The 27,577-nt window shown below is 42.5% G+C and overlaps 1 protein-coding gene across 1 annotated transcript in view; it reads left to right on the top strand.

Moving 5' to 3' along the window:
• glra2 (glycine receptor, alpha 2) overlaps positions 1 to 27,577 on the top strand; it is a 164,068-nt gene that overhangs the window by 116,902 nt on the left and 19,589 nt on the right. Inside the window, exon 8 of the mRNA XM_067992687.1 lies at positions 10,730 to 10,879. Coding sequence (XP_067848788.1) covers positions 10,730 to 10,879 — 150 coding nt within the window. The remainder of the gene's footprint in view (positions 1 to 10,729; positions 10,880 to 27,577) is intronic.

The following is a 27,577-nucleotide window of genomic DNA, read 5'->3' as shown; positions in this document are numbered from 1 at the left end:
CCATCAATTCCATGAGCTTCAACTTTAGCTAACAGTCTCTTATGAGGGATTTTATCAAATGCCTTCTGGAAGTCCATATAAATAATGTCAGTGTTGGAAGTGGAACAGTTTTTCAGTTTTGTCACACAATGTCAGCATCAAGCCCCCACTACACTCTCCCAGCAAAAATATCTTAGTAATAACCTCAGAACGATATCCACTACTGCACTAGTCTCAGATCAGCCATTTTACGATCTTTCTAAATGTGATTGCCAACTTAATGCTAGTGCAGACCGGGCTACAAGATACTGGGTTATAATTTCTAAGTGCATTGCATACAGAAAATGAAGATTTTCATTCCATAAATTTTGGCTAGATTTGAACACAGGTCCCAGAGCTGAAAGGGCAGTGTACTGCCTCATTGTACTACCAGTCTCCGGGTAATTTAAGTTTTGACTTAGGAACTGTGAAATAACTGAGTGAACACTCAGAGAAATTCATATTGCTGAATGTTCCCCTGAGTATTTCATTTAAACTCTTCAAAAGAAGTATTATGGAAAACATTGCAGCTGATTTCCAGTTCCCCGGCCATCTTGGGTTATTGAGAAATGACATAATGAGTTGCTTTAAATGATAGAATTATTGAACATAATCAAGTCATTCGAGGAGATAGGCAATTAAAATGTTGGAACCATCATATTTTTTCATTACATTAAATGAATTCTGCAGCTACATTTGCTCCCAGCATTTTAATGTTCTTTCCAGATTTTTATGAAGAATCTAATCTTACTAATATACCATAAAGCATATTTTTTGCATTGTAAAGAGCACTGTATTGGGCAGAATACAATCAGAAGGCTATCCATAGTGACTAGCTGATGATATGGGTACAAGTGGCCGGATTTTGCCGTTTGTTAGACTTACACTTGCTCATAGACTTTTCATGGGCTTTTGCACTGCAGGTCCTCTCATGGGTCCCTCAATCCAGCACGGCCCCCTTTCCCGGGCATCTGGGACCTGTGTGAACGGGGCAAGCAACTGTATGTCCCCTTAACTAATCAGATTGAAGCTTGTTAATAAGCCACGCAGAGTCAGAACCAGGAAGTGTAAGTTAGAATAGTGAATTCAACGTCAAATCAGGTGCAGAAAGAGAAACAAAGCGAGGGAAAGAAAGAATGAATTAATGACAGTGATAAAAGAGATAGAAAGAAAAAGTCAAAAAAATAAAATGAACACTTCTTATGAAGAGTTTTTTAAAAATTGTCCAATTAAAATATTAAGGAATGAGACTCCACACTTGTAAAAGTTCATTTTCAGTGCCAGTGGTTGTTTGGCAGTAATTAAGACTCACCACACCGTTAAAAGGGTGCTTGGACTTTAAAAACTTGACGTACCTTTTTTTGAAGAGATTACTTTAAATCCATCAGGTCAGTGCAGGAACTTCACACCGTTCCATTCACTTGAACGGTGAGTCAGCCAGTGAAATCTCCTTCCCGCAAAGCTTGCAGAGGAGCAGGGCATCTGGTGCAGCAACTTCAGCGTTTCTGGTTTCCGTGTTTAACTGTGCGTGAGTGGTCGCCGGAAGTTGCTGTACCATTTGCATAGAAATAACGATGAGCGCGGTTAGGCTCATCGTTATTTTCAAAGCAAAATCTGGCCCCTTGTAAACAATGGAAATGGCTCTGTGACTAACGTGATATCACATTTCACAGAGGCAGAAAGAATCTCAGCAAGGCACCATAGCATCAGTCCTAACATGGGACAGTGTTTGGCACTGATCCATCTCTGTGGAATTGAGCATTCACACTAAAATGTAAGTTAAAAAGTTACAGTTGACAAAAATGTCTTTACTACAATGAAAAGACTAATTTCTCAGGATTATCACTTGTATAAATAGTATACATTGAAGGTCCAGCATGATGCAATATATATATGTGTGACATCGCCTCCTTACAATACTTTTCATAAATTAGGGATGGGCAATAAATGCCGGCCTTGCCAGCGACGCCCACATCCCATGATATGACATAAAATATGACATAAGATAGTTATGGATGATGAAGGCCATTCAGCCCATCTTCATTCATTCGGAAAGATCCTGAAGTCACTCCATTGTGCAATTTAATTCTTTATTAAATGATTCCAGGGATTTTTGCCTCCACTATTCTGTGAGGAAATTTATTCCACACATTGATCACTCTTTGTGTGAAGCCGAGTTTCCTGATATGAGCCCTAAATGTATCTTTTACTAGTTTGAATCTGCGACCCCTTGTCCTAGTCTCGCAATTTAATTTAAAGTAAAGTTCCAGGTTTACTTTTTTTCATTCCCTTAACTACATTAAATATCTCTAACAGATCACCTCTCAGATGTATCCTTTCAAGGCTGCAAAGCCCAAGTTTCTCCAGTCTTTCCTCATAACTCAAATCTCTGCACTGCCTCTAGCACTTATATAATTTCCTTCTGCCAGACCATTTTAAAGTTTAATCACAACGTTCTCTGACTTATACTGTTTTGGCTATGTGGTTCAACATTTTAGCTCTCTTTGTTTCATCCTGAGCTATTTCAACATGAAGTGTGTGCTGCTTATTTTTCCTTCCTATGTGTAGTACTTTACAATTGTTTGCATTAAATTTTAAATGCCATTCATCTGACGACTTATATGTTTTGTCCAACTTATTCGTGATCGCTAAGCTGCCCTGCTGATTCCACCACCCCTTCTAGTTTGGTAACATCTGCAAATTTGACCACTTTGCATTGAACTTCTGAATTAAGTTCATTTATGCAAATTAGAAACAATTGTGGTCCCAACAGCAAGCCCTGGTCTAACCCACTCAGCACTTCCCCTCAATCCAACATAACTCCTATAATGAGTACTCATTGTTTTCTGCCCTTCACCAATGTCTTATCCATTCGCAAGGTTTACCTTGAATCTTGCCAGCTTTATGCTTAACTAATAGCCATTCCTGTGGAACTGTTGTCAAAAGCCTCTTAGAAGTCTAGGCGCAATGTGTCATGGGGCTTTCCACAGTCCAAAAGGGTTGTCTCTTCCTCAAAGAGGTCGAGGAGATTGGCCAGGCAGGATCTCCCCCTTTTGAATCTATGTTGATATTATTGTAGAGATAATCCTCAAGTTTACTCCATTAGTTTACATGGAATGGAAATAAGACAAATGCATTGTTTTTTTAATCCTTTTTGAATATGGGCACCATGTTAGCTTGTTTCCAATCTATTGGCACTTTCCCAGTGTCTATTGAATCCTTCATAATGATTGTCAGTGCCTCACAAATTTCCTCCTTAGTCTCTCTTGGAATAAATACCATCATTTATTTTCAGCCCTCTTAGCCTTTTTAAGATTTCCATTTAATTTATATTGAAGTCATCGGGGTGAATTTTCATCTTTACCGCCTGGCGGAAAATAGACGATAGCGAATCCGTCTCCTTGTTTTACACTCCGCCCGATTTTCATTTACATTGATGTCATAATCCCCTACCATGACAATCTCTATGTGACCTGCAAACTGCATCTTTGTCCAGGCTGTTCTCTCTAGTTTCTTAACTGCCTCTTCTTCTGCACTGCTGGACAGTGCCTGGCACTAAAATGCCACGTTGCCTCTATCTTAGTTACACTTCTCTCAGCTTTCCCCTTTCTTGTCCCTTTAAATTGGAAAATTGCAAATGTAACTCCATTATTTAAGAAAGGTAAGAGAGAATAACCAGGAAATTATAGACCTGTCAGTCTAACATCTGTTGTGGGGAAGTTATTGGAATCTATAATTAAAGACAGTGTGACTGAGCACTTAGAGAAATTTGAGCTGATTAGAGAGAGCCAACATGGATTTGTATAGGGTGGGACATGTCTAACGAACTTAATTGAATTTTTTGAGGAAGTAAGTAAAGTAGTAGACAGGGGAATGTCTATGGAAGTAGTTTATATGGACTTCCAGAAGGCATTTGATAAGGTTCCACGTAAGAGACTGTTAGCTAAAATTAAAGCTCATGGAATTGAAGGCAAATTATTGACCTGGTTAGGAAATTGGTTAGGCGGTAGAAGACAGAGAGTACGGAAAATAGGTATGTACTCGAATTGGAAGGAAGTGACTAGCGACGTCCGACAAGGATCTGTGCTGGGCCCTCAACTATTCACTATATTTATGAATGACTTAGATGACACAATATAGAGCCATATATCCAAGTTCGCCAATGACACAAAGATTGGTGGCATAGTAAGTAGTGTAGATGGGAGCATAAAATTACAAAGAGAGATTGATGAGTAAGTGAGTGGACAAAATCTCAGGGGCTTCTATGTGGTGCCCCCTTGTAATTTTTGCAACTCTCAGGATTTTTTTATTATGGCTTGTTTCAGATGGCTCCTTTGTCATCCAATTCTCACAGGTGTTCCCTTTGACCTTAGTTCCTCTCCCCAGCTCCCCTTTAAATTTCAGTTCTTTTACCTGCTCTTTCTTTAAAATTACTTCTGTCTATTCTGCACTTTAACAAATTTCCTAGAGCTATTAAACTTTTTAAATTTTCTACTCCCCCACTTATTTTACTTGATCTCTGAAGCTACAAGCTATTCCCAAGGCTTTGGGAGTGGAGCTCTCTTGTGCCAATATAAAGTGATTTTTTGGTACTAGCTATCTGCTCACAGTGTCAGAACTGCCTAAATTAATAAGACGTGGAGGGACTGTGCTGGCTTGCACATCAGAGCAGTGCCTTTCATTAATACTGGGAAGACACATTTAGCTGGCAGCTTGATTCCTTTATAGATGGACCAATTACTGTGATATTCTTTTTAATTAAGATTTACTATGCTAATCATGGCCTTTATTGTGCTAAATACATGTTGTTGCATAGTGTAAGGGTTCATTATTAATAATAGCAAAGGAGACGATGTATAGACAAACTCTTCCACCACTGCTATTTCCTTCCACCTTGTTGATAATTGTAGAAAAAATAAAGAATTATTGCTTCTGTTGGATTTTTTAACACGTATTCTTGTAATCTCAGATTCAGTGTGTAAGCGACTAACTCCCAAGGCTCCACAAAGTATTCTTTTTAATATGAAGCCATCAACCTGAAACAGTCTGTTTGTATATTAGATTTTGCACGAGATATAAGTTTGTTTAGGCGCATAGTGATTTGTAGTCGGAACTTAGGAACATAGGAACAGGAGTAGGCCATTCAGCCCCTCGAGCCTGTTCTGCCTTTCAGTTAGATCATGGCTGATCTGTATCTTAACTCCATCTACCTACCTTGGTTCCGTAACCCTTAATATCCTTGCCTAACAAAAATCTATCAATCTCAGTTTTGAAATTATCAATTGACCCCCAGCCTCAACAGCTTTTTGGAGGAGAGAGTTTCAGATTTAAGATTGTAGTATTACCAGCTAATCATCCAAACATCTCATAACCTGGTTAGGGATGGCTCCACTGATCTGCTAGAGTACCTTTGTGATGTCTGGTTGGTTGAGTTGTCTTCCTGTTCAATTTGCATAGCCGGTGCATAGCCGGGCAGATTCCTGGCAATCTCCTGGTCTCACATCAAAGGGTAGGCCCTCAACCCAGGGGTAGTGATTTTGATTGATAGTTTTTTCTGAGTACTTTGAAGAAGGAGCTGGAGCCTTTGTGATTGAGAAGTCAGTGGGCAGGGACTTCATCATGGACCTAAGAGAAATCTCAAAGAAATGGAACTAGGTTTATTTGAGCTTATAGTAAGTAAGTTAATGGCTAGAGAAAGTGAATTGCATCCTTGTTGTTTTACATATCGAGCAAAGTAGGGTAAACATATCTCACTGTGAAACCTGTGAATCTTTCATTCATATAACTTATGTAAATTAACCACTTTTAGTTCTAAGCCTTTGTCTCAATTTGGTAGAGTGCTTATTCAGTCCACCTTTCTGTAACGAGAGGAGAATTCATGTGGAAACACATCATACCTTCTAGTATCTGGCATATAGAGTAAGGGTTCACTGTTACAATTCCAGTATCATGATATCATTCATCTAGGTATTGGACAGAAACAAGTGGACTCCAGATCATAGGGTACGTGAAGTCCACTTACAGGAGTGATGCTGAACCTAATAACATATCTACCATAAAAAACCCAAAATAATGACACTGTGCTTCATGACTGTGATTTGATTTATACTATATTTATTAAAGAAGTTAAGGATAGTATTAGATTAAAAGAAGGGGCTTATAATGTTGCCAAGAAGAGTAGTGAGCCTGAGGATTGGGAGAGTTTTAGAAACCAGCAAAGGATGACCAAAAAATTGCTAAAGAGGGAGAAAATAGAATATGAGAGTAAATTAGCAAGAAATATAAAAGCAGAATGTAAGAGCTTCTACAAGTATGTAAAAAGGAAGAGAGTAGCGAAAATAAATGTGGGTCCCTTAGAGGCTGAGACAGGAGAAATTATAATAAGGAATAAGGAAATGGCAGAGACATTAAACAAATATTTTGTATCTGTCTTCACAGTAGAAGACACAAAAAACATGCCAGAATTGGTGGGGAACCAAGGATCTAATGAGAGTGAGGAACTTAAAGTAATTAATATTAGTAAAGAAAAAGTACTGGAGAAATTAATGGGACTAAAAGCCGACAAATCCCTTGGACCAGATGGCCTACATCCTAGGGTTTTAAAAGAGGGGGCTGCAGAGATAGTGGATGCATTGGTTTTGATCTTCCAAAATTCCCTAGATTCTAGAATGGTCCCCATGGATTGGAAGGTAGCAAATGTAACCCTGCTATTCAAGAAAGGAGGGAGAGAGAAAACAGGGAACTACAGGCCAGTTAGCCTGACATCAGTTGTCGGGATAATGCTAGAATCTATTATTGAGGACATGGTAACGGGACACTTAAGAAATCATAATATTATTAGGCAGAGTCAACATAGTTTTATGAAAGGGAAATTGTGTTTGACAAATCTACCGGAATTTTTGAGGATGTAACCAGCAAGGTAGATAAAGGAGAACCAGTGGATGTATTATATTTGGATTTTCAAAAGGCATTCGATAAGGTGCCACACAAGAGGCTTTTACACAAGATTACGGCTCAAGGGATTGGGGGCAATATATTAGCATGGATAGAAGATTGGTTAACGGACAGAAAACAGAGAGTAGGAATAAATGGGTCATTCTCAGGTTGGAAGGCTGTAACTAGTGGGGTGCCGCGAGGATCGGTGCTTGGACCTCAGCTGTTTACAATATATATTAATGACTTAGATGAAGGGACTGAGTGTATTGTAACCAAGTTTGCTGATGATACAAAGCTAGGTGAGTGGGCAAGAAGGTGGCAGATGCAGATGTGAGGTTATTCACTTTGGTAGGAAGAATAGAGATACAGAATATTTTTTAAATGGTGAGAAACTATTAAATTTTGGTGTTCAGAGGGATTTGGGTGTCTTTGTACATGAAAAACAGAAAGTTAACATGTAGGTACAGCAAGCAATTAGGAAGGTAAATGGTATGTTGGCCTTCACTGCAAGAGGGTTGGAGTACAAGAGTAAGGAAGTCTTGCTGCAATTATACAGCATTTTGATGAGACCGCACCTAGAGTACTGTGCACAGTTTGCTCTCTTTACCTAAGGAAGGATATACTTGTCTTAGAGGCAGTGCAACAAAGGTTCACTAGATTAATTCCTGGGATGAGAGGGTTGTCCTATGAATAGAGATTGAGTAAAATGGGCCTCTACTCTCTGGAGTTTAGAAGAATGAGAGATGATCTCATTGAAACATATAAGATCCTGAGAGGGCTTGACAGGGTAGATGCTGAGAGGCTGTTTCCCCTAGCTAGAGAGTTTAGAACTGGGGGCATAGTCTCAGGATAAGGAGTCAGATATTTAGGACTGAAATGAGGAGGAATTTCTTCACTCAGTGTGCCCAGAGGGCTGTGGATGCTCAGTCGTTGAGTATTTTCAAGAATTAGATCGATAGATTTTTGGGCTCTAAGGGAATCAAGGGATATGGGGATTGGGCGGGAAAGTAGAGTTGAGGTTGAAGATCAGCCATGATCTTATTGAATGGTGGAGCAGGCTCGAGGGGTCGTTTGGCCGACACCTGCTCCTATTTCTTATGTTCTTAATTTATCAAGTGAATTACATTCAATTGGGACTTTGCATAAAATTTGTAATGCATCCTTGTCACCTAAGCAGAATGTCTGTCAGAGGGCATTCATGCTCATTTCTTGGGAGGAGGAGTCAGAAATAAACTGGATTTCAAAACATTCAGGGCCTATGGATTGCAATTGTTGGTGATACAAGCTGTATATTTTTACACAACAGAAAAATGACACAAAGAGTTTCATTTACGAGAATTAAACTTTTGGGAGTTCAATTTTGGATGCAGAACACAGAGTTAGGCAATATATTTTTTGTTTCTGATGTTTTGCGGCTCAGTTTTTGAAAGTTGAAAAAACACCTGGCAGTAGATTTCCGTCTTCGCTGCCTGAAATCAATGGACTAAAAGTTAGGCGGGTTCTATTTAGAGTGGGCAATCTACTCCACTAGATTACTGCCCTGCTGGTGAAGACGAAAACCCTCCGAGGTCTTGGGTAAAATTCAGTATTTTATCTGCTCTGCTTGCTGTAAGGCTAATGTTACATTTTTAGACCTTTACCTCAAATATCGTCCTCTTGTTTGGAATGACCAGCAACTACTGTCCACTCAGCACTTCAGGCCAATCTCTGCTTCTATCTTTCCTCCATTTCTTAAGTTCTTATTGAATCTCTTCCTTCTTTATATTTTCTCCCTCTGCTGGAGTATATATATGAAATAGCTGGTTACCATAGCTCAGTTTTGCTGGCATGTATGCAAATACTTCAGGATGTTCCAAACGTTATTGGAGCACAAATCACACAATATAATCAGATTACTAGTGTTGGTCAAACCCCCTTTGAGCCATTTGCACTTAATTCTTCTGTATCTTGCTGTGCACACCTCCTTCTCATTATATTAATCATATGAGGTTCTGTAAAACTGAAAGCTTTGAATATATGTAGAATTACATATTTGTAATGCTTAAGGATCGATCATTCTTTGGCCTCTCATTAAGGCAATTTGTAATGGTAAATTTTACTAATTCACAGGAATCCAACTGTTGACCTCTGACCCCTATGCCAGGCTAAAACTGTGAATTGTACTTAGCAGACCCAGCCTTGAAAAGTCTCTCTTAGGATTTCATTTTTAATGCAGAATGCCTTAGTCTCAAGAATTTCAGCTACTAATGAATGTGTACAGTGCAATACCGTTTCTGACTAATCACACAGTACACTAGGAAAAGACAGCCATTCATTACTGTCTGCCATTGGCAAAAGAAAACAAAATGCCACAGGTACAGAAAGCTATATTACTGTGGATTATAATGAATACCACTCACTCTAGAATATACAACAGACAATAACATATCTCAGACATTGGTAAACAGATTGAATTGTGTTATCCGATATATAATCTATGGAACTGTAATATGGCAACTCCCCAACATATCCATCAGCTGCTATATTTCATTTCCTCTGTAACTACAAAACCAATAAATACTTTGGGTTTTCTTTAAATATCCAGGTTAATCAAACACCACAAAAAAATATGTATTAATCAAGCAGGAGATATACATGTATTAATGGTACTGAATATTTTTAACGTGGAAAGAAAAAGTCCAATTATATAATGCTAATGGTGAAAATATTGTGGTATGGTTTTACCTTTAGTGCTCCTGGTGCAGAGCTATGCACGCCAGGAGTGCATATCAGGAGTGATTCCACTCCGGCCGGATCACGGAATGATCCCTTATGGGAATTCAGCCATTTACCTGATTCACATGCACACAATCTTCTAGTCTTTATCAAAAGAATTTAAATTTGGAATGATTTATGTCTGTTGAAAATTGAGATTATTTGAACACCCTGCTGATACATTTGTTTTCAACATCGCTGTGCCCATTTTATAAGTGTAGAACGAGTGCAACGGTGACAGATTTAGCAGTGGGAAAGCCCGATCCTGATTTGGGCATGTGCCCGGGCCACTGCTAAATTGAGAAGGGCCTTTTTTTAAGTGGCCATGCTGGATGCTTGAAATGAGGCTCCTGTGCCATTTCCAGACCCGTTACCGTAGACTACTTTTTCAGGCTATGCAGCAGCTTAACCAGTGACCCTTAAAGAAACCACTGGAGACCGTGGAAAAAGGCACAGCTATGTCATTTTAACTTACCTTAATGTGGAGCTAAGAGGAGCAGGAATGATCTCTCTGCCTCTACATTAATACTGCGGCCACTGCTGGCCTGCGATTGGCACCCGCACTCGTCGCAATTATGATGATGAGGGCTGAGGACAAATTTAGGATGGTTCACAGACCTCGCCGTTTTGGCGCATCAATGATCATGGCGGGTTTTGGGCGCTGATGAATTTAGGCCCCATTTTACCCCAGCATTGAAAGCCCTGCCTATCACTATCTCTTGTTAGGACCATTTTCAGCTCCAACTACTGGATGTACCGATTTTCAGTGATCTGAGAAACCTTGCAATGATTCTATGTGTGGCTCAATTCCCACACAGACCAAAACTAATAGTAAATAATTAATGACATCAATTGCTGGCTGCTCTCCCTTTTCATTTCAAAACACATAACAAATTGCCTCATTTGAACAGGATGTCTAGTAGTGATGACAATGTCTAGAATTGGGATTGGTAGATTAAGTTAAAAAAATTGTCAACTTAATTAATGATATTACCAATTGCTATTATTATGTTTCGTCTAGGTTTCATATGTCAAAGCTATCGATATTTGGATGGCAGTGTGTCTCCTCTTCGTGTTTTCTGCCTTGTTGGAGTATGCTGCTGTAAACTTCGTATCACGCCAGCACAAAGAGTTTTTGCGCCTGAGAAGAAGACAGAGAAGACAAAATAAGGTAAAGGAAGAGCAGTGTAAAATGGGACGGACATTCCCGCATGAGCATTTCATCTTTAGAATAAATATACCATAGTCAAAAGATATTGCTCTTCTGCCTTTAACCTACATAACAGTCACTGCATTTCAAGGTAACTCATTGTATGTAACACACTTCTGGGACATTTTTGAGACACGTGATAAGGCATTAGGTGGTAACTGTTATGATTTAACATTCCTGGTTCCGAATCTTATGTGGAAATGGGTAGTGAATTGTGTGGATCATGAATTGGGCATGCTGAGCCCTACACCTTGATTCCTGTAATGTGCATCAACCACACGAAGTTCTGCGCAGGGAGTGCTGAATTGTAGAATTTCTTCCTAAATAAGTCCAAATTTTTTCTCTTTCTTTCTTACCTCAAATAGACCTATGCATTTTCACTATAACTATTTAAAAATCCAAACTTAAAATATTAAGATTATATCTGTATTGTACTTTTGCACCTTATTAATATAACCCACAGAACATTCTGTGAGTCTGTGAAATTTGTTTTCCCATGTACTGTATGCTGTTTCTTCATTTTTGGTTCCATTTATTTTGAGTTTTTTTCTTATGATTGATTGTTATCTTTGTTTTGAAAGGTGTCACTAGCTGAATGTTTCACAAACTCAAGTGGTAAACCCCCCAATTAGAAGGCTATGAGGATAGGGTAAATTCAGTGAGCTAGTGATCCCAGCAGGGAGCTACGTTCAAAGGGAGCACTGGATGGAGATGACATGACAACTCTACACCTCAAACTCCCTTTAAGCAAAAAGGATATTAACATATGCATAGGGCCCAGTGCCTGTTTTAGGCAGCAGGGACACCTGAAAAATCATATGACCCAATATGGGGGTCATACGTCTTTCAGGCAGCCATGGGAGCATGGCCTATAGCCCTGCGAAATTGGTCCTTTTTGCGCCCGTTTTCTGCCTGGAAACTGGGCACGACGAGATCCAATTTCCCCATCTATACATCTTGACTCTTTTTAATTATACAGGAGGAATGACTATGCAACACAACTACGTCCATTGGTCATTTCCCCTGATGATTCTTTTGTTGAAAAAAAAATCTCGAATTGTGAAGAAAAATGGCTCAAGTGCCTTTAACTACCTTTCATCCTATTGGTGGCATACCACTGCAATGTAGCTCACAGATCATGCTCCTTAAGTGCATTTTAAAAAAATACAGCAGTCCAAAGTGTGCAGTAATCACCTCCTTCCCAAAGTGTCTGAGTTCCGCATCCCAGTGCTGCTGTGAAAATGACTTCCAAAATAACTACTATGTTTTTTTTGACGAACAGCATGTGATGAATTTATGCCCCCGTATGTGGTTCAAAGCAATTTATTGCCATCAAAAATCATGTAATTGGTCCCAGATTTTCAAATGTGACATTTTTGTTGCTTCAAAACATTTTGCATTATAGTTATTAATGACTTTTGAAAACTGTGCTTCAAAAATAGTCTGAGGCAATGTGCGGAAGATGGTTGGAGTGCATTGAAATACAATGTTAGATTGTACTCTGTGCAGAATTACTGGTGTGGAAGGATTTGTTTGGAGCTGTAGCTCTGCTTTGTGGTATCCACAGAGACGTGGGCTCAATTTTAAAAGGGCGGCAGGGTGGCAGCAGGGGGGGTGATTTGTGGGCGGCAAGCCTGGAAGGGAGGTAGAAGGGTTGCGATTGCAACCCTATTGAGGACAATTAAATCCTCATCCGGGTTTTGAGCCCGGCAGCCAGCCTGATTTAGAGGTCGGCTGCCGACAGGAGCTGCACATCCGAGGAGGGGTGGGGGAGAAAGAGAGAGAGAGAGAGAGAGCCCTCATCGGCCGTTGCGAGAGAGGGATTGGGGGAGTAGACAAAGATCGGAGTGGGGGAGTAGATATTGGATATCGTCGGTGGGGAGGAGAGAGACATCGGGCACCAGAGGGGGGGGAGAGACATTGGATATCGGGGGGATGGGGGGGTGCAGGTGACATTGTTTGTAAGGTATGTTTATTTTTTATACAATGGGAAATATAATTATATTTAATTTATTTAGTTTATTTTTCACTAATCCAACCCTTCACGCCACCAGGCGTGAATCGGAAGCCCTGGGAATGCCACCGAGGTAAGGTCAAAATCTTTTTAAGTGGCCAATATGCCAAAAATAGACTACCGTAAGGGTACATTTGCTTGTTTAAATATCGTTCCGCTGGCTTTAATTGCCGGCGGGACTTCCTGGTTCAGGAACAGTGTGTGCACCCAGATGATGTAGGGCCATGTGCGTTGTTCAGTGGGTTGGAGCCGGGAATCCTGCCCGCTCTGGATTTCTCCAATTTTCTTTGCCCTCCCTGCCCCCAACGCACCCGGACTTTGCTTTTAAAATTGAGCCCATTTTCTTAGTTAGAAATGACCTAACAATATATAATACTTCTTAATGGATACAAGTGAAATTAATTCCATCTCAGCCCCATTCCCAATGCATACAAGTTGTACAGGCAGAAGTTACCTAACTTGGGTGTCAAATTGGGCCATTATTTTATAGTCTTGTTCTGAAAGGCCATTAAAATGGAGACGTGGAAGACTCTCCAGATTAATTTGAAATACATTTATGTCTACTGGGGCTAAGAAACCTTGAGTTCCTCCCTCTCAGAACACACCCGGACCCGCTTAATCATATTTCTTATCTTGGTATGGAGGGTTGGACATGGTATTGTAAAAGGAAAGATATTTATTATAGCAAAGCAAAAATAACACAACACAGCGTGATGACTCTATTTGGCAGACAGAGCAGAGCAGAGCTTATTCAGTACATTAACCAAAATCGAATTGTTCAACCACATTATAGGCAAACATTTCAAACAATATGGGCGCTAAATTGGGCCGTGTAGCGCCCATTGTTTCGGTGCTACACGGCCTCTCTGACATCAAAGATGGCGTCTTGGATGCGCATGCACGTTTCCAGCGTGATGTGCACTAGATGCCATCTTGGTATAGGAGTTAGCGCAGGCGCAGATAACGAACGCTGGAATCATGTAAAGTAGGGAGAAAATGGCTTCAATCACTGTGCAACGCTGATTTAAAGTGATAGACACTATTTTGGGACTTAACGCTCAACTTAATGCACAGTCTTAACCACGACCATCTGAACGTGTCTTAGAGTGCCTGGAGGACCCCCCACCGGCGCTATTTAAAGGGACCATGTAGGATTCACAGGTTAGTGGCTGAATTATTGCTTCTGGCTGCCGAGACATTTGTAACTGTTTTTGGAGGTCTCCTAGACTTGAATACAAGGACGCAGGGACATAGCCTAAAAATTAGAGCTGGGACATGCAGGAGTGAAGTTAGGAAATGCTTCTATACGCAAAGGGTGGGAGATGGTTGGAAATCTCTTCTGCAGACGGCAGTTGATGCTAGCTCAATTGTGAATGTTAAATCTGAGGTTGATAGATTTCTGTGAACCAAGGGTATTAAGGGATATGGGGCTAAGACGGGTATACGGAGTGAGGTCACAGGTCCTCTATGATCTCATTGAATGCTGGAACAGGCTCGTGGGGCTAAATGCCTCGGCCACTTGCTGCTCTTGATATGCGCCACCTTCTCCTGCAAGAAAGTGGGACGTGTGTCTGGGTGATGTGCCTGTCATGGTTGAATAGCTGCCAGTGTGTGTGGCCTGTGAGTTGCGGGTGTGTGGCTTGAAACAGTGGTAATGTGTAAGGGTGAGAGGAAGCATCTGATTGGAAGAGTTGAGTACTGATGGAAAGAGTTTATTGGTATGTGGGGGATGGGGGGGGTTAGTGCATGGTGCAGTTGGTAGGGGCACCTCTTGACAGTTGACCTCACTCACCTTGACCACTCGTCAAAGCATTGAACTTCTTTCTGCACTGCATCCATGTTCATAATGCCATGTGCCTGGCATTGACTTCATCCCCCACTGCCTCCCACTGTCTTTTGAGTGTATGTGTGGAGGGCCTCTTGCCCCCCCCACCCCTGCGGATATAGGATGTCCCTCCTTCTATCCACCTCTTGCACCCAAGGTCTCTAGTGCATCAGCAGAGACCCTTGGTGCTTGCATTCGCAGGCCTGGTACCAACTCAGATCGGCAGATTGGAGGATGTGGGATTTAGTAGTGCGCAACCTTTATTCAATGTTTTAACATAACTCATCAGTGTGTAAACATAGGGATGGGACTTGCATCTGTGTTTTACGTATGCGATGTGCAGGCAGTAGACAGTAGCATCGTTATTTTCAGCAAGTAACAGGTACCAGCTACCTTCAAGAGATTTCGAAGAAACATCCTCCCTTTAAGAGATTGAGCTCCCTCTGGTGATGGAAAGTGCGAATTGCATTAATTCCACGTGCAAGGCCTGAAAAGGAAGGCTGATTGTTGGTAAGTGCTCTGGTGGGTCCAAACTTGCGTCCTGCCTGCGTAGGGCCCGTCGGGTGCGGGGTGGTAGCGAGCTACCACCGCCCAAAACAGACCCTTATCGCATTTTTTCCCCCCTATATTCTTACAGTTTGTATAATTACTTTACAGTTTTACTACCTGTGCACCTAGAATGAGGGAGACAAAGGAAGAGAGAGAGTCAGCAAAGCTGAGTGAAGAGAGATAGCGAAGAAGCAAAAGAGGGCAAAGATCAAGTTGCATATCTAGATATTTATAATGTTTCTCCATAGTTTCTGACAGCTTTCTACCAAAGTTGAGTGTCAAGTTGGCCTTTTATAGTCTTGTTCTGAAAGGCCATTAGAGTGGAGGGAGATTGCAAAGCCCCTTGTGCAAATTCTACCCCAGAATTCCAAGCAAGGTCTGACCAGTGCATTCTAAAGCCTCATCAGTACCTCCGTAAATTTACAATCCACTTTTCTGGCTATATACCCCAATGTTCTTTTGGCACTTTAACTGTTTCTCCACGATGCCTTGACATTGAAAGTAATGAGTCTATTATCATTCTTGCATCCCTTTGAAACCCTTCGTGTTCCCTCCATTGTACACCTATGTTGTTCATTCTTTCTTCCAATATGCAATATTTTGCCTTTCTCAGCAATAAACATTAATTTGCTTCAGGTTACAGGACAGGAAGAGGCCATTTTGCCCACCATGTCTGTGCCAGCTCTTTGCTAAAGCAATCCTTCACATTCCTAGGATGTATCCAACTGGCCCAAGGGATTTTCTGTCTTTTTAACATATCACGTATCTCCTCTTCACTAGTTTCAATGTAATGTATGATATTAAAAACAGAAAATGCTGGAAAAGCTCAGCAAGTCGGGCAGCATCTGTGGAGAAAGAAACAGAGTTAACGTTTCAGGTTGACCTTTCGTCAGAACTGGTCCTGAAACGTTAACTCTCTTTCTTTCTCCACAGATGCTGCCTCACTTGCTGAGCTTCTCCAGCATTTTCTGTTTTTATTTCAGATTTCCAGCATCCGCTGTATTTTGCATTTAATGTACGATATTAGTTGTACCGCGGTAATTGGATAGTGAACATATTTTCTTCGTTGATGAACACGTCTAGAAAATAATCATTAGTAATTCAACTATTTTCTCTTCATCTTCAATTAATTCACTATATTTATCTTTTAAAGATTAACTTTCTCCCTAAGCACTCTTACAATTATGATCATGAAAAAGTCTTAATATGCTTAATACTCTTTGCTATATTCTTCTCTAGTGTCTTTTTTCTTACACTCCGAATAACTTTTTTACCCCATTTTTACATGGTTTGAAGTCATTGCAAAATTCTTCATCCCATCTTTTCTCTGTATAGTATGTTTTTTTCCCTATCTCCATTTTATTTCTCATTGCATATTTAACACTTCCCATTATTTCCATTATCGTGATCTTTCCATCACAAGTTAACCCCAATTAATTTATTTTAGTTCATCCTTCATTCTACTGACTTTGCTTTTATGTACTTCTTGGTGGTGTTGAATTTGTTTCAAATTTAGTCATATTATGGCCACTCAACCCCAGAGGTTCCATTATGTCTAAATTGAAGACGTTATCCTGATAGCTTGCAAGAAGCTTTTCTAGATGTGAGTTCCTATTTACCTCTAATAAATGGCTTGCACTGCATTTACTAGTTCAGATTCTGTCACCACATACCCATTTTCCCAGTTAATATTGAGTTGGTTGAAGTAGCTGATTGTTGCAATACTAATAATATTCATACAAACCCATTTAACCATCATACAAGATGATGTCATCTTCCTTTACCTACCCAGCAGGGTTCTAAAAGACCCCAATTGTTTATCGATTTCTTTGCCCATTTTTTTTCCTCGGGGTCCTTGCCTGTGATTTCCCGCTATGTGTTCACAGCATTTGAGACTCCCTGCCGAGAGCCCGTGTTCATAAAAGCAGCCCTCCAGTTTAAGAAAGCCTTCAATTCCATCCACTCTGTTATTAGCTAATCTTCTTGTTCCTCCCCTAAAAGTGTAAAAATTATACTGTTTCCTAACCTGAATAAACTCTGAGAAATAGTGTCGTCCTTTGCCTTGACGGGCATAGAGTTCGCAAGCACCTCCCCTGCTCTTCTCTGCCAGAGGAAAGTTACCTTCTTCCTCAGCCCTTGGCCTTCCACTTCCTCCAAGCCCCAGTCTCTAGTCTCCCACTCCATCCCAGACTAAGCCTTAGCTGACACTCTATCACGTCAGCCAGTGGCCACTATCCCCCTCATCGCCCCCCCCACTCCCCTCGCCCACTATGCCAGCTCAGGCCTGGCCCTAAATTTCTGCTTCACCTTCACATGCAGCAGCAGCAGCTCCTGGATTAAGCCTACTTGCCTCCTCCCGCCCTGGCCTATCCCTATCCAATCTATAACCTGTTACAAGGTGGCTGACATTTTGATGCATAAAAAGATAAAGGGGGAGGGGGGGGGCGAAGGTGCGCGTGGCAAACCCGAATAAAAAATAACTTACCTTTTCCGACACGATCGCGATCTAATTGATGATGATTAAAGTTGTTACCGGGTTTCACACCCGGCAGCCAGCCTGAATGACAGGCTGGCTGCCGATAGGAGCTGCAACGCCGGGGTTGGGGGGGAGAGAAAGAGAGAGAGACGTCATCCAGCGTTGGAACAGAGAGTGGAGGGCGCTGAAGATCCGGGGGAGGGAGAGGGGAAGATCGGGGGGGAGAGTGGAAGACCGAGGGAAGAGGGGAACATCAGAGAGGGGGGAGGGGGAGATTGGAGAGGGAGACATCGGACATCGGAGCAGGGTGGAAAGATAGTTTTTTTTTAACGTTGTGCAATGGTTTTTTATTTAATTTATTTAGTTTATTTTTGCCTGATCCAGCCCTTCACCAGGCGTGAATCGGAAGCCGTGGGAAAGCCGCCCAGGTAAGTTTAAAATCGTTTTAACTATCTACTGTGTCAGAAATAAAGTACCTTAAGTACCTCAATGAGGTACATTTGTTTCTTTAACTACCAGGCGGGACTTCCTCATTCGTGAGGCCCGCCCGCACATAGACGCGTCAGTGGGGAACCCGGAAGTCGGCAGGTTGGAGCCGGCTTCCTCACCCGCTCGGGATTTCCCTGATTTTCGCAGCCCCCACCATCCCCCCCCCCCCGCCCCGCCCCCAACGCACCTGCAAATTCCTTTGAAAATCGGAGCCATTAGGACACGTGGCCAAAGGCTTGGTCAAAGAGGTAGATTTTAAGAGCGTCTTAAAGGAAGATGGAGTAGCGGAGAGGATTAGGGAGGGAATTCCGGAGCTTAGGGCTTAGGTAGCTAAAAGCCCTGCCGCCAATGGTGGAGTGATGAACACCAATAATAATTAGTGAGTGGGAGATACAGAGAAAATATGTGCGAGGCATACAGCAAGAGCAAGGGAGAAACAGGTTGGCCTCGTTACTGTATGCAGATTGGGATCGCATGATACACATAGGACCAGAGACAAGTTTAAAGTTAAAAAGTATGGCTCCCACGCTGCGATAGTTCTGCCCACTTACACCGTGTGGTAAGTAGCCAAACCAGATCCATTAAATGGATCGCTGAAGGCTGCTCAGAACAGGCCAGAATTCAGGGGAGGGGTGGATTTTTGGAGGGGGCATGAATGTTCTTCCTGCACCCCCCACAAAAATCCTCCTGACCGCTGCCGGACCTGCCGCCACCTTCCCAAAAATTGGCTTGTCACTGACCCTTTAAGGGTCATCTGCTGGGCTCGGCTCCACGTATGGGCTGCCAGATTTCCCCCCTCTCTTGTTTGCTGCTGGCAGCTCGCCGATTTTATTCTAATGAGGCCCAACCGTGAAAATGGTTCTGGACCCTGGCAAGCGTCATGGGATGGGCAGAGCGGATGCCCTGTTCACCGCTCTTAAGCCCCCTCCCCTCATCAGAATCGATCCCACCCCCTTATTTCTCCAGCGCTGTAAATTAGAATCACAGAATGATACAGCATAGAAGGAGACCGTTTGGCCCATCGTGCCTGTGCCTGTCCTCTTTGAAAGAGCTAGCCAGTTAGTCCCACTCCCCTGCTCTTTCCCTGTAGCCCTGTAAATTTTTCCACTTCAAATATTTATCCAATTCCCTTTTGAAAGTTATTATTGAATCTGCTTCCACCACCCTTTCAGGCAGTGCATTCCAGATCATTACAACTCGCTGCATAAAAAAAATTCTCCTCATTTTCCCTCTGGTTCTTTTGCCAATTACTTTAAATCTGTGACCTCTGATTACCGACCCTCCTGCCAGTGGAAAGGATTTCTCCTTATTTACTCTATCAAAACAGGAACATAGGAACAGGAGTAGGCCATTCAGCCCCTCGAGCCTGCTCCGCTATTTGATAAGATCATGGCTGATCTGTGATCTAACTCAATATACCTGCCTTTGGCCCATATCTCTTAATACCTTTGGTTGGCAAAAAGCTATCTATCTCAGATTTAAAATTAGCAATTGAGCTAGCATCAATTGCTAATTTTAAACCCCTCATAATTTTGAACACCTCTATCAAACCTCCCCTTAACCTTCTCTGCTCTAAGGAGAACAATTCCAGCTTCTCCATTCTCTCCACATAACTGAAGTCCCTCACCCCTGGTTTTAGATTAAACCGTTTTAGTTGATTTTTTTTGTTAAAGTTTCAAACGTGTATACTAGGAAGCACATTTTCTACAGGATTGGGGAGATGAAATCAGCCAGCTTTCCTGTTCTTGATTGCTATCGCAAGCCATGCTAGAACTGTGTGTGTGGATGTTGAGAAAGACAGGAGCAGGTTTGGCTGTAACACCCCCTGAGATCGGACAGCCTAGTAACCCTCACTGCCTAGGCTCACACATAAAGAATGTTCACTTGGGGCAAGCTACAGGGCAGGAACCTGTGAGATCAAACCCCAGTGAGGAGTCAGTGCCCTCAGGAGAGGAGAAAAAACTGGCAGAATCATAGAAATCATGGAATCATAGAAAATTTACGGCAAAGAAGGTGGCCATTCGGCCCATCGTGTCTGCGCCGGCCGAAAATGAGCCACCTGAGAAAGAGTGTTGAGACTGGAGCTTGGTTGCACATGTGTATAAATCAGAAGCATATAATGAAGTGGATCAGAGCAAACAGACGAGCCTAGTTGGCTCAAAATGCTCCACTTCATGCTCACTTTAGCGAGAAACACAATTATTTTTTGTTATATCAGGAAAAGGCCACAAGACCAAAAGGGAGAGGCCATTGACAAGCTCCTGATTTTATGAGTTGGATTATTGGGTGGCATTGCACCATTGGTGTGTCTACTGATTTATGATAGCACAGCAGGAGGTGGTGGAATATGGCATCACTATAGTTGCTGGTCAGTTGCTGGTATTCTAGTTGAGGTGGGGAAAGCAAATCACTTGTAGTAATGGTCCACCCTTGCAAATATAATGGATCCCATGTGTGGAGGTTAAAATGATGCTACTTGTTGCTTCTGATCCTTGAAATAGATGATATTGCCTCATAATTTTAACTTGATATTTTGTATTGGGCTTCCTGAACAGTCTATTAAATTATCAAAATTAGCTTTAGGTTTTATAACACTTAAATTTCAGACCATCCAAAGCAGAACCTGAAGCCAAATTAACCCAGATTTTCATGCCAGTGGAGATGATTTCCTCCTGTTGCTATGTGTAGCAGGAAGATTTCCTCCTGTTGCTATGTGTAGCAGGATGATTTCCTCCTGTTGCTATGTGTAGCAGGAAGATTTCCTCCTGTTGCTATGCGTAGCAGGAAGATTTCCTCCTGTTGCTATGCGTAGCAGGAAGATTTCCTCCTGTTGCTATGCATAGCAGGTCTGTATTTCTTTTGAGCCCATTTATGATTTCACTAAAAATAGCAACGAGGAAATCTTGAAGCATTTGTTTACAACATCGCTACACATAATGACCAGAAAAAATCATCCCCACTTGTCTCGAAAGAGCGACAGCAACATAGTTCCAGATTCTTCCACATCCTCCTCATGAAATTTTCTATTGCTTTTTACGCTCAGTTAGAAAGCTTCTTTTCATGGTTTCTTCGTTCTAATTTATTCAGATAAGCTTTAATTAGCTTCAGATTTGTTCTCTGGTCGCAATAAATATGAAAGTAATCTAGCTTACTCTTCAGGGACTCGTTTATCTCTTCCTATTAACTCCTGTCAGTGTGTTTTTGGTTAAGGTAGAGAGAGAGTGTGTTAACTCACTTTTGAACTGGTTAGCCAGTTAAAGCAATCAATCCTGCTGTCAAGTGAGGGAGGGCAAATATTATTCTCCCCAGGGAGTCAGTTAAAGTAATTGTTTCCCTAATAAGGAGGAGAAATTGTAATATTACTAGCTGCAGTCAGAAGCTATTAATGATTTTATCATCGAATTGGAAATGAAAAGTTTTGTTCTCCCAAGGGAGACTTCAAGGGTCATTATTGACAAGATTGTTGCACTTTCAACCAGGAATTCCTGTGTAGCTGGTTTGAGTCTCATTGATATTATAGTTGCAAGTGTGCACTTTTGTTTAAAATTTACAGGTAAAAGGTTTGAGGAATTTCAGTACAGTCAACAGTTACTGACTCCAGTTGCACGTTGAAGAAAACCTCCGGTATCTTTCACTTAGTTTAAATATGAGCACTGGGCTGGAGATTTTCATTAGGTGGGTACAACCAGCCTGATGCGATTCTGACTGGATTTAATTAAGGAAGGCAGTCAGCGCATAACACCGATAACAGCAGATAAATGTGATCTCTCTGATTGCACCAACTGATTCCGGGGCTGCCTTCAGTGTTAACAGTAAGGTATTGCCTTCAGTTCATCTCATCATGACCCAAATTGAATGCAGTCATACGGTGCTCACAGTGTGAACAGGGTAAAAGGTGGCGGTGGATGTGCACGCCTGCTGTCCTGCTTACAAATGTCTTTGAATAGTTTCAAAGGTATGCTCTTGAAATAAAGCTTGTCTATGAAGATGTGGAGGTAGAATTTCCATAGGTGTTCCCCTCTATGCCGTTTCTCCGGGGGATTCCATCAATCTTCCGCTAAAGTTACGTTAGGCGATTGGGAGAATCCTCACGGAAATTCCAGGCGTTGAGCTGTAATATGGGCTAAAAAACCTTCCACAGTAAAAATTGTCCCACTCGTTTGTCGGCTGGTATCTTTGATAGTTCTCGACAATTGGTTAATAATTGCCTACAGAATTTTTGGTGTGCATGTCTTATATTCTTGATAACAATTAAAAGAAATAATGGAGCTGAGACTAAAGGCTAATTCCAATCAAAACGGCTTTTCTTTGTATGGGGAAACATAATCAGTGACAAAGTATTGTAATTGCACCGTTAGTTAAGCTGCAAGATTCTTTATCAAGACAACATACCCCATTACAGTTACACCATTAATGGAAGCCCTGGCACCAAGTGTTTTCAAGTCAATGTAGTCTGAACATTGGATGGCCCAGGATCCAAAGGCCAAATTCAGAACTCAAATTGAAACCCATGTATTTTCATATCAACTGGTGTTGGAAATTGTCAACATGATAAATTTAATGATGTGTCTAGCTTCATCCCAGAAAGGACAGTGTTTTAGGTTACACGTTCTCAATGACAATGACAATTATTCATATTTTTTAAATTTTGCCCTTTACAAAGTTTAAGCTTAAGACAAAGACATATTGTGACAAAATTTCTAGACTGTCAGGGGTCAGACCCATATACAACGACTAGATTGTCAGGGGTCAGACCCATATACAACTACCAGACCGTCAGGGGTCAGACCCATATACAACTACTAGACTGTCAGGGGTCAGACCCATATACAACTACCAGACCGTCAGGGGTCAGACCCATATACAACTACCAGACCGTCAGGGGTCAGACCCATATACAACTACTAGACTGCCAGGGGTCGGACCCATATACCATTACCAGACTGTCATGGGTCAGACCAATATACAACTACTAGATTATCAGGGGTCAGACCCATATACAACTACTAGATTATCAGGGGTCAGACCCATATACAACTACTAGACTGACAGGGGTCAGACCCATATACAACTACTAGATTATCAGGGGTCAGACCCATATACAACTACTAGACTGACAGGGGTCAGACCCATATTCCACTACTGGACTCTCAGGGGTCAGACACATATACAACTGCTAGACTGTCACAGGTCAGACCCATATACCACTATTAAACCATTAGCGGCCTCGATTTTAACCCCCCTCGTCCAACGAGAATGGTGTGCAGGAGGGGTTAAGATCAGGCCTAGTCCACTTACCAGCCTGAGGCTGCACCCCCACACCTTACCTGCCTGCGACATTGTAACTTCACTGACTTTGAAGTGGGTCGAAACTCCTGCTGGAAACAAGCAAGGGCCGAATTTCAATTAAAAGTCGTGGCCCGATGACATCATTGGTGCTGCGGTGTAATCGGGGGCAGGCCCATCTGGTGTCAAACCTGCCGGAGAAACCTGTCAGGAGGCAGGAGGCACCGACTGGCCAGAAGAGGCCAAGGTAAGTTTAGAAAAATTACTTTTGTGTGAAATCCTAGTGAGCCTGGAGAAGCAGGAGTGCTCCCCCCAGCTAGGCCCCACAAGTAGTCCTTGCTCCTCCCTAGCCCCGGCCTTGCCTCTCCCCCTCCTCGTTGGCATCGGCTGCTCAGCGCTAACTTTATGCTGAGGACCAATCCCTTGGGTCTCCGGCGTCCTAAGGCCCCCGACCCGCCAATCCTGACGTCAGTCCTGCCGGTTTCAGGAGGGAGACTATCCTGCATTATTTAAATGAGGACCGTGCTGTAAAATGGCCTGGGCCTCGTGTGAGATCCCTGTTCAAGCTCAGACCACATTGCATAATGTTGACGTAGACTCACGTGCTGTGGGTTTTTTGTAATTTCCTGAGGTCGGAATAATCTCAAAGTCAATACAGATGCATTATTCAAATGGTCTAACCCATGGCTACTCAATAACTGGACGTCCAAGTGGGGCTCTAGTCTAGTGACAGAAATAGAAAAATGCACTTTGTCTTGCATGCAATATATCAGAAATGAGGTGTTGGAGTGGGCATAATTCCCCATTTAGAAGCCAAGCAACTAGCTGCTTTTAGATGAAGATAGATTTCACTGTGGGCGGACAAATGATGCATTACCTACCATACTGATTAGACTAAATCAATAATTCTGTCAAGGAAGATTGACTATGATGTTATCCACCCACTTCAACTCTATAAGGAAAGCAAGCTGCCTCTCATCCCTGTCCTGCTGCCTGTTTGGTTTTGAACTGGCCACAAGGAGAAAATCTTCAGCACTGACAGTGCACTGAAAGATCAGCACCTGGTGCGTTGCAATGGTGGAATGCAGAGTGCGCTGGCCCACTGGCACCAGGAACTATGGATACCAATACTGTGGAGTAGACATGAGGATCTGCTCGCCTGATGTCACTCCACTGTGGCCACTCCATTCAGTGCTGTGGCAACTGGATGTGTGCAGGGCTCTATGAGGAAATGCATCTAAGGAAGATATTTAGTTAAAAACCAAGTTTAAAGGGAATGAATAAAGGGCAGCGAGGTGCTCTGTGGAAAACTATTCATCGGTGATGCTACTTACCTGCAGGGTTGCCTCTCCCTTCAACAGCATTCAACAGAAATTGATATTCACTTGCTTTTGCCATTTGCAATGATTTGTTAACAAAAGATTGATTCAGTGTCTGTCTTCGGATGCCTCTGTCATGATTCCTTCAATTCCATTAGTATCTACTTGTGCTGTACAGACCCAGTAAAATGACATAAAGATTTAGCAGGACAGCGATGTCCTTTTCATCCGGAACTACAAAAGCAAGAGGAATTCCGTGTGCAGGTGAAGCCCAAGAAATATAAGCTCCTCTGCTGTTTTCTGTTTGGCGACGGTAAACATTGACTCTATTTTCTTGGGCCATGGCTCCACTCCCCTCCGATCCAGCAACTGGCAAACACTCTGATTCAGCCTTGGAAAAGTGGAATGGTATAAATTAAAAATAAGAATTTCAAGTTGAGTTGACTCTTTACTGCAACAGTCCCTGGAACCAGGTCTATTAGATGACTCCCGATATGGTGAAATTTTGTTGTACAAACAAGATTTCACTGTTAAAGGTTCACATTTGATAACCTGCTTTCCTAATACAGTAATATGTATTCTTTTATCAGAAGTTAATCCAAAACACCATTTGTGATACAAATAACTATAAGTAAACAACAACAACAACTTGCATTTATATAGCGCCTTTAATGTAGTAAAACGTCTCAAGGCACTTCACAGGAGCGTAATCAGACAAAATTTGACACTGAGCCACAAAAGGAGGTATTAGGACAGGTGACCAAAAGCTTGGTCAAAGAGGTAGGTTTTAAGGAGCGACTTAAAGGAGGAGAGAGAGGCAGAGAGGTTTAGGGAGGGAATTCCAGAGCTTAGGGCCTAGGCAGCTGAAGGCACGGCCGTCAATGATTAAAATGGGGGATGCACAAGAGGCAAGAATTGGAGGAGTGCTGAAATCTCAGAGGGTTGGAGGGCTGGAAGAGGTTGTAGAGATAGGGAGGGGCGAGGCATGGAGGGAATTGAAAACAAGGATGAGAATTTTAAAATCAAGGTGTTCCCGGACCAGGAGCCAATGTAGGTCAACGAGCACATGGGTGATGGAACTTGGTGCGAGTTAAGATACGGGCAGCAGAGTTTTGGATGTGCTCAAGTTTATGGAGGGTGGAAGATGGGAGGCCAGCCAGGAGACCATTGGAATAGTCCAATCTGGAGGTAACAAAGGCATGGATGAGGGTTTCAGCAGCAGATGAGCTGAGGCAAGGGCAGAGACACGCGATGTTACGAAGGTGGAAGTAGGCGGTCTTGGTGATGGTTCGGGTATGAGGTCGGAAACTCATCTCAGGGTCAAATAGGACGCCAAGGTTGCGAATGGTCTGGTTCAGCCTCAGACAGTGGCCAGAGAGAGGGATGGAGTCGATGGCTAGAGAACGGAGTTTGCGGTGGGGACCAAAGACAATGGCTTCGGTCTTCCCAATATTTAGTTGGAGGAAATTTTTGCTCGTCCAGTACTGGATGTCAGACAAGCAATGTGATAAATGAGAGACAGTGGAGGGGCCGAGGGAGGTGGTGTTGAGGTAGAGTTGGGTGTCGTCAGTGTACATGTGGAATCTGACATCATGTTTTCGGATGGTGTAGGGGCAGCATGTAAATGAGAAATAAGAGGGGGCCAAGGATAGATCCTTGGGGGACTCCAGAGGTAAAGGTGCGGGAGTGGGAAGAGAAGCCATTGCAGGTGATTCTCTGATTACGACTGGATAGATAAGAATGGAACCAGGCGAGCGCAGTCCCACCCAGCTGAATGACGGAGGAGAGGTGTTAGAGAAGGATGGTGTGGTCAACTGTGTCAAAGGCTGCAGACAGGTCGAGAAGGATGTGGAAGGATAGTTTACTATCGTCACAGTCACATAGGATGTCATTTGTGATTTTGATAAGGGCCGTTTCAGTACTATGGCAGGTGTGGAAACCTGATTGGAGGGATTCAAACATGGAAAGATGGGCATGGATTTGGGAGGCGACAACACATTCAAGGATTTTGGAGAGGAAAGGGAGGTTGGAGATGCGGTGGTAGTTTGCAAGGGCAGAGGGGTCTAGGATGTGTTTTTTGAGGAGGGGTGTGATGATGGCAGATTTGAAGGGGAGGGGGACAATACCTGAGCAGAGGGAACCGTCAACAATATCAGCTAACATGGGGGCTAGGAAGGGAAGTTGGGTGGTCCGCAGTTTATTGGGAATAGGGTCAAAGGAGCAGGAGGTGGGTCTCATGGTCAAGATGAGCTTGAAGAGGGCATGAGTGGAGATAGGAGAGAAATTAGAAAAGATGCGAGTACAGGGCTAGGGCAGGGGGAACCTTAGGTGAAGTTTGGCTTGGTGGGCTGGGGAAGAGAGGGAAACAGCAGAGGCAGCTGAACGGATGGTCTCAATCTTAGTGATAAAGAAGCCCATGAGCTCCTTGCACTTTTCGTTGAAGGTGAGGGCGTAGGGGGCAGGGGAGAGGGGTTTAAGAAGTTGGTTTGTAGTGGAGAAGAGTAACCGGGGGTTATCTTTGCATTCCAGGATGATCCTGGAATACTTGGCAGGAGGAGAGCAAGACCTGATAGTCCTTTATGTGGTCCAGCCAGATCTGGCAATGAATGGCTAAACCAGTTGTCTGCCATAAAAGTTAAAGTCTGCGTCTCTTGGACTTAAGGGAGCGGAGATGAGGGCCATGCCAGGAGGAATGACCAGG

This window comes from Heptranchias perlo, chromosome 11, assembly GCF_035084215.1.
Source record: "Heptranchias perlo isolate sHepPer1 chromosome 11, sHepPer1.hap1, whole genome shotgun sequence".
NCBI classification, from domain to species: Eukaryota; Metazoa; Chordata; class Chondrichthyes; order Hexanchiformes; family Hexanchidae; genus Heptranchias; species Heptranchias perlo.
The sequence above is the reverse complement of the archived record's forward strand: the minus strand, read 5'-3'. Positions and strand labels throughout refer to the sequence as shown.